This window comes from Aotus nancymaae, unplaced genomic scaffold, assembly GCF_030222135.1.
Source record: "Aotus nancymaae isolate 86718 unplaced genomic scaffold, 86718_ANA_hifiasm-v0.15.2.pri h1tg000088l, whole genome shotgun sequence".
NCBI lineage: Eukaryota > Metazoa > Chordata > Mammalia > Primates > Aotidae > Aotus > Aotus nancymaae.
The window spans coordinates 1,315,729-1,327,012 of NW_026988503.1; the positions used below are offsets into that span (position 1 = coordinate 1,315,729).

The following is an 11,284-nucleotide window of genomic DNA, read 5'->3' on the forward strand; positions in this document are numbered from 1 at the left end:
CTCATCCTTTTAACTAGCATCCAGAATTTTCTTCAACACAACCTCTACACGAGGCCAAAGTTATCTTTTAAAAACATAAACTCACTGGCTAAATTCTTAAAAGTTCCATTTCCTTTCGGATAAAATTGTAACCTCCAAGTATGACACACAAATTTCTTCATTATTTGCTGTACACTATGTCTCCAAGCTCATTGTTAGTAATTGTTTTTTTTCTCTTCATCCCTTTAGCCAAGGAAAACTGCAATATTTGTGGCTCTTCAACCATGACATGCTCACTCCCACATGTGTGCTTTGCCACATGTGTTCCCACCTCCTCAAATGCCCTTCCCTCCTCGCTGCCATATTCTCTTGGCTAACTTTTCCTTTTTTTCAAGCTCATAACTTCCTCTGAGAAGGATTCAAAATAGAAGTCACCTCCTTTAGGGAGCCTTCTCTGACTTTCCAGAACTGGGTTAGGTCCTGCTCACATAGCATCCAAAAAATAGGCATTTGTCATATATAATGTTTTGAAACTGGTTTTCTTATTGGCTTTCCACAGCATGATGTAAGTTCATTAAAAGACTTGTAATATGGGTACTAAAATATATATGGGATAAATGTCTGTATGACTGATTTTAAAAAGTCACCATGGTATTCTTACTTCTTGACATTAGTGGGTTAAGTTTTAAAGTTCACCCAATTTTGTTTTATATCCTTAAAAAAAGACATTCCTAGTTTAGGAGTCTATTTTACAAATTCTGCTATTTAAGGACAATAATATACAGGAAGTGACATTTAAAAATGATTATAGACTATGTATTTATGTATATATTATCTGAAAAATATGCATGATTTGTTATTAGAAATAAAAATAACTCGAAAAGATACTGTGCTGGGACTTTTTAGCTCAGGAATCCAAATTATATATTAATTGATTTTTTTTTTCCTGCTTTGGTTAGTCTTGTGTGCCCATCAATTCTCTTCAACAAATATTTATTGACTATTTGCATGGAAAGGCACAGTGCTAGGCAGAGACTGCCTAAGTCAGCAATATGGCATTTTGCGGCAATTTTGACTGTTTTTTATCAGTGAGCAAATCTACCACAGAGGGATGAGAAAGCTCAGGTATTTATGTCTCTGGCTTCCATGAACTGAGGCTGCCCAATGAGTTCAAGAACACCAGGTGGTTGGTGCTGCACTTTCATTATATTCTCCATTGTCTGCCGGGGATCAGGACCTCAGAGAGCCCTCACATCATGAGGAGAGATTGGAACCCGAGTCTCCAGAGTAGAGAGGCTTGCTTAATCTCCCCCTTTGTAGTAGTGAATTTAGACATTTTCTGGGAGCACAAATTAGAATCCTTGGGAGAGATCTTACTGCAATCAAATCAACCTCATACAGCACTCCTAAAAATTGCTCTAGTGATGTTATTTCACAGTAAACTCATGCCTGTTTTCCTAAAATACATGTAGAACATCCAAGACACTAAAGATTTACATCCAAAACACTAAAGATTATTTTGAATGCATCAGTACTACAAAACTGTTTTTAAAATAATGTATTTTTCTTTTATTTTCCAACCACCATTGATGAAAGCATAACTGCCAGGAGAACTTTTTTTTTTCTTTAAGGGTCAGGAAATCTACCCCAAGTAGTCAAATGGCGTAAATTGTTTTTTCCCCTGTATCTGAAATTGCTTGTTGGTTTTAAACTTCCCGATTGAAATTAATGAACAATTTTCTCTGCGGTATAAGAGTGGATTTGGCAGTGCAAAGATCACAGCAATCTCTTCTTCATTAAATTGGGCAAAGAGAACTCACTGGTTCTCAAACTGTTAAATGGATATTAGGGTTTTTAATGAATGGAACATTTATTTTTGTGCCAGCTCAACTAACAACATTGACATGATTAGCATACATTTTGGCAACTATTCTAGCACAAGGTGTCAGTAAAAAGGGGCTTTTATCTTTGAGCTTAATTTACTTTAGCTTTCCTTGTTATTAATGTTTTAATGTGAATGAGATGTTTTTGTAAAGGAAATCCTGCCACAAGAAGTTATTCAGAAATACATCTTTTTATTAATGTTACAGGCATTTCTCATGCTGGAGATAAAGTCCATTCCCCAAAACACATGAACCTTCTTCAAATTGGAAAACGAATCGAAAATTGTGTTATTTATACTGATGGTAAAATTATTGCACTTACGGAGGATTCTTAAAAAATAAATAATGTTACTTTTATCTCATGTAGTTTCTTTCTCTAAAAAGGAGAAATAAGAAATAAAATATGACTAGCAAGAGATGTTTCCTCCATTGCTACATATCAGTTATAAACGAAAAGTTTTGGGGGTTAAATGATCTTAGTCTCTTAGCTCAGCTGCCTCTCATACAAAAGGAATTTCCAATAAAAATATATTTTTTTATAACAAATCTTGCTGTCTCCTATACTTATTTTATTTATTGAAATTATCAAATTGAAGAAATTAAATGAGTTAATTAATACAAATCTAAAAGAACTTGGCTGTTTGCATTCAATTTCTTTTCGAGCAGAGTATTTTTGTTTTAAAAATTATCGTAAGCTATGGCAACACAGCTAACAGAGGATTTGCTATAAATGTGGTAAAATGAAAATGTATAATGATATTAAATCTATAATAAATTAATATGCATTTGCACATACATGGATGCAAATTTTCATATGAACTTACATCAAACATTTAGGCATACTCTGTAATCTATATATATGTCTATAACTACACACAAATTTAATAATTTACCCAATGTTTAATTGAGTAATGAATTAGTTTAATATAAACTTTAGTATAGCAGAATACTACAGTTTACCCACATTTAACCCTAAAAACAAACAAATGACAGGCACTTCAGTGAAAGAACAAGCACATGTTCAAATATAAAATGCTAAAAATAAGAAAGAAATTATGAAAATATATACCTTTAATTTGCAGACATATAAACACTTTTGGTACAGTACATATGCATGATGCCAAAAAGTAAAATAATCCAGTTTAAGCTAACACATTCCTTGTTTATACAGATTATTTTGCTATAGCTGTCATATAAAATAATATTTCCAGCTCACACAATGAAGTAAAAGTGATACATCACTGATGAAGTAGTTTTCTTCATTGCAAGAGAATCAGTAAAAGCTAAATTATCAAAGAAATCTGCTGCCGAGCTTACAAATAAACTGTTGGACTTAATCCAAAACCAAAGAAAGGAAGCCAGAAATGTGAGCCAACAAAGCTAAACAACACCAAAAAGATAAGTACAGTATAACTTTCCTAGAAAATGCCAATGAAAACAACCAACAGCGTCCTCAAGCCTCTAGAAGAATTCGGTTTTAATATGATTTCTATTTTCTCATGTGATGGATGATTTTAAGCCTATAAAAATCTAACATGTAACCCAAGTATGAAGTACAACCAACAAGTTGTGAAAGCACTAAAATATCATGAATGCATATGAAGCAACTAAGGATTGAAGCATTTCTTTGCTTCTGGCTGTTTTTCTTGGGCACAATATCTAGTTACATTTTCTGTAACAAAGTATATATATATATATATATATATACTTCCCCTGTAATGATAGCAAGAGCAGTGGTAAAGCAAACAGAAAGCAATTCGAGTACACAGAAAGTGGAATACGCTTCAGCAGGTCGAATTAGTAACACAAGATAATATTTTTATCCTTGCTAAAAAGGAATTGCACTTCTTTTTAATGCCTTCTCTTTCAAACTATATATGCACTTATGAGGTAATAAACATTCTGTTTACAAGTGCGTTTCTTTTTTTCTTATCATATATTTAAATAGGGTGAAATTTAATTTACTTTAATTTCATATTTGTTCAATGCTAAAAACAATATATTTAAAATATACTCTTTCATTAATTTCATGTACAAGTGTCAAGTACAATACCTCAATTCCCTGCAAAGGAGCAGCTGATGCCCTCTTGTGGTGACAGGACTTTATAGATTTAAAAAAAATTGTACCATTTTCTTACCTTACTCCCAGGTCTTATCAATCATCTGCTTGGTGTATGAAAGCTGCAAACCATGTCCAAGCTTTTTTTTTTTTTAATAACAGTCCTATAGCTGTTAGTACTAATTTTCACTTAAAAATGCTGTACACATTTTATAACCTCTGAATTTAAAAACCTGTAAACAGCTATTTACAATATAGAACAAGTTATAAATTAGTCGTCCTTCATTGGAGCTGCCATCAACACACTCTTTCTAGGTGATGAAGATCCAAAGTCAGTTAAAACATCTCTCTGTGTTATTCCATCACGAAATATCAAATATTAGAAATATCCATTGGTTTTCTCTCTTGCATATGGAAGTCAATTTTTCCTTTCAGTGGAATCTGTACTTCCAAATTTTCATCTTCCCTGGGGTGCTTTTTCCCTTTCCTTAAACAGATGTATATACCCATCCCTGTGACCAGTGTGATGGAACCCAAGCTTATTACAGACAGAGCTACTAAGGTGGGCATACAGGACACAGATTCTACCTTTCTGTGAGTTGGTTCTATTGAGATCTGTGGTTCTTTCTCCTCTATGTTAATCTCTGGTTCCTTTCTTAAAAGACTCTCAATGTAACTCTCATTACTGACAGTGTCATTGACAAATAAGTTCACCATGACCGTGGAGTGGAGAGGCTCGGGATAACCATGGTCACTCACTTTCACCAGTAAGCGATGGAGCCCATAATCTGTTTGCATTAATGCCTCTTCCAAAGTAATGTTGCCAGTTTTAGGGTCAATCCTAAAGGATTCAGGCCTGGGACCTCTTCTCCCTATGATGCTATAAGCTATGACAGCATTCATGCCTGTGTCTTTGTCAACAGCATAGACTTCTGTAACTGGGGAGCCAGGGAGGGTAGAAGGCAGTACTAACAGATAAGACATGTTAGACTGAGGAAATAAAACAAGAGGAGGGTTGTCATTGATATCTAGAAGGAGAATTGTGATTTTTGCAGTAGAGGAGAGGGCGGGCTCACCCCCATCAACAGCTTCAACCCACAAAGTATAGGAGCTTTGCTGCTCTCTGTCCAAAGAGACTTTAGCCCTCAGCATGCCCTTTCCTGTATCTATGACAAAAATATCACTCTGGTTCACCACCGAGAGGGCGACCCATCCATTTCGCCCAGCATCAGCATCCGTTACACTAATTACTCCTATCTCGCCATAGCCTGGAAAGTTTTCAGGCACAAAAAAGCTGAAGTCCTTGTTGATAAACCTAGGACTGTTGTCATTTTTATCCAACACTGTGAGCGCCACAGTGGCTACTGATTCTCTGGGTGGCTTCCCACAGTCAACAGCTCTGACAGTGTATCTGTACTTTTCTTTCTCTTCTCGGTCCAGCTGAGTAGAAACTGTCAGAATTCCTGTGACACTGTCTAAGGAAAAATATGACGGAGCATCAGGTCCCAGAAAATATGAAACTTGGCCTCTCTCTCCACTGTCTGCATCTGTAGCATATAGCTTAGTCAGAAAGGCATTGGGTGTGTTGTTTTCTTCGATGGTTAGTTCTATTAAGGGTTGAAGGAAAATTGGAGCATTATCATTATCATCTAAAAGTTGCACTTTAATAACTCTTTTGACATGAAATCCCTCAGAGTTCCAAGCCACCACAGCTATTTCATAGAATTGCTGTAGCTCATAGTCCATAGATTTTGTGGTCTCTAGCAAATACTCATTATTGTATGGTTTGTAGGGTGATAACCTAAATGGGCCTTCACCATCCAGGTAGCAGTTAACCTTGTATTTACCTTCTGGATCTCTTATGGTGAAAAACGCAATGGGAGTGTTAATGGGTTCCAGTTCTTTCAGATAAACAACACCATCTATTTCGTTTGCTATGTAACGAGGGACAATTTCGGGGGGTCTGAAAATAACTTTGATAATGGACACAAGAGCGGTGATTACAGCAGGGATGCAACCTGGTCCATTAGCAAGGACGGTGAGCTTGTGGGATTGCAGAACATTTCCTCCAATCTTACTGAAAAGTTTAATAATGCCAGTGTTTTCATCCAGGTGAAATAAATCCTTAGATGCTTGTGGAACTTTCTGACTGTAAGAATAGGTAATTTGAGCATTGGTCCCCAAGTCTCTATCCACAGCCTGGACAGCTGCAATTGGGGTACCCACTGTAGCATTCCCATACACAGTGACATTGATTTGTGAGTCTGTGAACAGAGGGCAATTGTCATTAATGTCACTTATGCCAATGGTGAGGGTGGCACTGCCCAGCAGTGGTGGAGACCCACCATCCTCAGCTATGATGATGCTCACATACTGGTCCTGGGTTTCCCTGTCCAAAGCACCCATGACAATCAGGTAGGGAGTGCGCTCCCCATTCTCATTCTCCTCCACGTCAAGGGTGAACATACCATGGTAGTCCAGTAAGCGATAGGTCTGCACCCCATTAATGCCTACATCTGGGTCCACAGCAGGATGCTCTATGGCCAATCGGGTGTTTACAGGTGCATTTTCTGGGACCCACACCGAGATCTGGGAAACAGGGAACTGCGGAGCGTTGTCATTGATGTCTCTGATGGCGATCTTCACCTTCACGAACCTGAAGTATTCCTGAGGCAGGACAAGCACATCCAGCAGCAAAAGGCAAGAGTCAGAAGAAGGAGAGGAGGAGATGGAAACGCTGCCGCCCCACGCGGACCCTCCGCCCCCTTCGAGACACAGGGCCTCCCTGTCGATCTCCTGAGCCGAAGTGTGCAGCTCCCCAGAGCGGTTGTCTAGGGTCACGTACTGGCCACTCAGTCCCCGGGAGGCCAGGCTGAAGGAGAGAGGGGGATTCCACTCAGCACCGGTGCGCTCTGGCAGCTGCGACTGCGCGTCCCGCCTCCCTGCAGCCCCGGGCAGCAGCCGCAGGTCCTCGGCCAGGCTGCCGATGAGCACCCCCGCGGGCAGTCCCTCGTTTAGGCTGTACAGAAGCTCGGTGGCCCGGCTGTAACTCGCGAGGCAGCTGAAGGGTCCCACGAAGAGGACAAACAGAAACAGATGCTGGAGTGGGGGGAGGGAAGAAAGCTCATTACACAACCAGGGAAATAGGGGTCCGAGAGAGAAACTAGTGCCCCTGTGATCCTTGCTGTCCCCTATCCCCACTCCCAGAAGCAAAACCGAGATCTGTGGGGCAATATCGGCTCCAAAACTTAATTTTACTCTTCACTTTCTTATCCCCTCCTCCCCCGCCTTCCCCGCTCGTCTCCCCATCACCACCCTCATCCAGCTAACATTCAGGACCCCAGACCATAGAACATCCCTGGAACCACACGCAGGAGGGGAGAAGATTCCAACTCAGAGACTGCGCAACGCGACAGGGAAACCTCCAGGGTAGGTGATGGGGAGGAAGGGGGCTGGTAGTAGAGAGCACTGAAAGGTGGGCGATTTATTTCTCCTTGAAGTGGTTCTGCCATTAGAGTGCTGGAACACGCAGTGTGTGACATCCCTTACTAGGAGAACCGTAAAACAACCACAATCGCAATAATAATAACATGGAAAAAATACTAACACTCCCTCCTCCACCTCCAACACTTTAGGTCTCGGGTCGGAAAGAGTGATTTTTATTTTAGGACACATTTGAAATCAGACAGAAGGATCTGGATTTCCACTCCTTACCAAACCGTCACTAATCCCCCTCCCTTAGGGGGAAAGCATTGTAAACCCGGAAAATGGTTATGCAAAAGCAATTTGTCAGTTTCAGTCACAGCCAGACGCCAGCAGCAGGAAACGATCCCAGAACCCCGTATCTAAAGCGGATTGAGTGCACCCCTTTCCCACTCCACCTCATCTGGATACATTTCTTGCTTCAGAAACTTCTCCTGACCCAAGGACTTGCCTGTTCCTTGTTAAAAAGAAGACACATTATCCCAAACTGCCCTTCCCTCCCCGCGCCATCCTTCATCTGAAGTTTAGATGAAGGTGGAAGGTTTGAAAAACAATCTGAGTGGAAATTGCTTTACGATACTGCAACTTGTCGGGGTCGCGGGGTTCCTGGACCCTAACACTTACCGGCAGGTTCCTGTGGCTGGTGCTGCTCCTGGGACGAGGTAGACGCCCCATATCCAGGCGCGGGTGCCAGGTCGCCGGGCACCAGCTCACTGCCAGGGCCCGCGAGCTGCGCGCATTCCCTCCGCCGCGCATTCCCTGGGAGGCTGCAGTCAGAGCGCTCGGGAAGGGAGGGCGGCAGAAGACACTCCCTCTCGGTTCATGCAAATCGCTGGGGCGACTTGAGCCAATAGTCACCGGCTCTTCAATTAAGGACGGGAACTCAAAGAGGGGCAGAAAGACGAGGGGGCAGAAGGGCACATTCGTGGTTTCCTGCCCCGGACGCAGGTACCTCCAGACCCTGCCAGAGGAGCTGGAGTGGGGGACTTGGTCCAGATGACTGCGAAGAGGCACCTCCGGTTTGGGCACAGTAGCGCTTGCCTACCAGCCTCCTTCCTTGCCGCACCAGTCAGATGCCAAGTCCACAGGTTGCTAGCAAGGGAGGGAGAATTAAAATAAATAAATAAGCTTGTATTTCTGGATGAAACGGAGAGAGGAAGTCAGCGCCACGGAGCAATCACAGGCGCGGTCCCAAAACGCCTGCTTTGCTACCAGTTCCTCCTGGAGCCTCGGATCCAGCAGTGTTGGCAGAGAAAGAAAATGCACTTTTCTCAGCGTTGGGAAGGAATCTCAACTTCTGTGTAACGTAGGGTGAACTGGAAAAGTAAATACACGAATTCAGTGAAGGTTTCCACATAACCCCAATTTTGAATCTTTGCTGTGGGCGGTGATAGAGCTTCTGCTTGTTTCCTAGTTGGAGACACAATCGTCTCTGGGTATCTGTCTTGTGGTCTTTTAGAGGCAGTAGTGGCTTCTGGAAACAGGGAAGAGCCAAAGGGAAAGTAGAAATAACTGTCCTGTAACACAAGTACTTCTGCCTGCACTTAATCTTTAAGGTATTTATCCAAGAGGTAAATTGGTATGAGGAGGAGGAGGGATTCACTGAAGCCTAGGCAAAAATAATTGATTATTTTTCAAGTTGGTCCTTCCTTCCTTCCTTTCTTCCTTCCTTCCTTCTTTCTCTCCCTCTCTCCTTCCTTCCTTCCCTCCCTCCCTCCCTTCCCTCCTCCCTTCTTTCCTTCCTTCCTTCAGCACTTGATCTCCCTCTTTCTCCTGGATTGCCTACTGGGAAACTGGTCCTTGATAAAGGAATTGTGGAAGAGTGTGGTGTCAAATGCTTGCATATCCTCTATGGCTTTGACACTGAATAGCTATGCCAGGTGGAGTCACCTACTCCTGGGCTTCTGTTTTCTCATTTATGAAATCAAGGCTAGTGGGATACTCCAGTGTATTAAGCCTGTGAAACACTTTTTGATCTGCAGGGTGCCCTATAAGTAATAGAAAAGCCCATTTAGCCTTTCCATAAGAAGACATTTCTCTTCATCGCTAGGCTTCCAGATATCCTCTGCACTGCCCTAAACCTAAAACATCACATACTGAATGACCAATGACTGAGCCTGGAATGCAAAAAAGGTCTTTGATATCTGAATTCCATATGTTTTCTGTAGGAACTACTTCAATTTTCCTCTTCCACCAAATGCTAACTAGAATATAAATTGCTTAGCTGAGCTGTTTTGCTTCTGATCCTTCCTATTTTCTCATTTCGACTAGGGGAAAAAAGACAGAATCCTAAATATGGATAACATACTACCTCAAAACACCTGGCAGGTAATAGCCTGTTATTGTGCAAATGGGGTTGTATGTGGACTTCACAAGTCTCTCTATAGGACAAATTTGTCATATAATATAAAGCTGGCTGGTAAAATCAGTTTCTTCACACTCTTTACAGTGAAATTGGAGTGCTGATGAAGTGGTAAACCTTGGCCTCCAACCACCGCCCTCTTCCCCCTCACCCTACCACACACATACACTCAGAAGAACGTGCACATCTGAGTTTAAGGTTGATGAAAAAACGGCAGTCAGAGAAGCATGATCTGTCTCCTTTTGATTTTTAGCTGCTGCTTCTGCCCTACAGCTGAACTTTTGCCATAACTGGTAAATATTTACTTTCAGGTCTGTAGTTGAAATTTACTTGACTCCCCAAATCAGTACCAAGCTGCTTCTGAAATGTATTTAACTTATTTTCTTTACACAATACCCACAGCTTCCCAAAGTTGGAAGCACATGGCCAGAGTTAGGCAATCTGTCAGTGGTCAGAGGACTTGCAATCTGAAACAATTCTCCATCCAAACAGAACGACAGGGTGGGCTGTTCATCCGCTCACAGCTCATGCCCTCTCCAACAAGTTAAGATCATCCACCTTTTTGGTGGAAACGTAGGAAGCGATTTTCTTTATTTTTCCTTTGTTATAAGGACATTGTACTGGAGCTATTGTTTATGATGGTAGTCCAAGTGAAGTGACATTGTCTCTTTGTAATTATTTTCTCAAGTCTTTAATTTTCCCTGGACCATTACTTTCCCTCTTCCCTACTTGGCAGTGGATGATTTTAGTACAGATACACTTCCTTTTTAAAGTATTTCCCCATCCCAAGCCAGCAGAATCTTGGTCTTCTGACTATATCACCCAGCTGAGGGTTCTTATCATACCTCCCTTTGTAAAGTTGAAAAGAAATTAAATTTACTCATTTGCCCATAATTTTTCTAGAGTATTTCTAAAAAGCATAAACATGAATTACAGCAAAAATTCTTCATGTAAGTTGAAACACAAGAATTGAACACACATCTTGGAAATAATGTTTGGAATGACAATAACAACCACATTTGCTCTTTAAGTGACTATGGTGATTGCAAAGTCCCTACATGGAAGTTTGTCACCAAGACTGGGAGATCTTGGCATAATATTGAGCAATACCTTACACATCACATTTCAAACATTCACTGAACTACTTGGTATTATCTTTCCTCTCTGAGGAAATCCAAAGGTTTTACACAGGATTACACCACATTGGGCTTAAAACAAATAAAAAAGACTAAATAAACTTCTTTCTTCTCATGTATCCCTTCTCTGGGCATTGTGAAAGCATTCTTAAACTCTTATTCTTTATGATGCCAGCCTGTGACCTACCTTCTGGTGTCACATATTTCTAACGATGACTCAGAAAGCTTCTATGCTATTAATCCCTTGAAAATAATACTTATGAACTTCTTAGACATCTCAATTGCTCTGGGCCTGCTTCCCAGGTGTTTTGTAAAAATCAATCTAGAAGAATGGTTAGATTATATGCCTTCCAAGCCTATTTTTTCTGTAGACAAGAAAAAC

At 41.0% G+C, this 11,284-nt stretch overlaps 1 protein-coding gene across 1 annotated transcript; it reads right to left on the reverse strand.

Annotated features, from left to right (window-relative positions):
• Positions 1 to 3,422: 3,422 nt before the first annotated feature.
• PCDH20 (protocadherin 20) lies at positions 3,423 to 6,822 on the reverse strand. The gene has a single exon (XM_012442876.3). The coding sequence runs from the start codon at positions 6,385 to 6,387 to the stop codon at positions 4,294 to 4,296; it is 2,094 nt and encodes a 697-aa protein (XP_012298299.2). The 5' UTR covers positions 6,388 to 6,822; the 3' UTR covers positions 3,423 to 4,293.
• Positions 6,823 to 11,284: the final 4,462 nt, after the last annotated feature.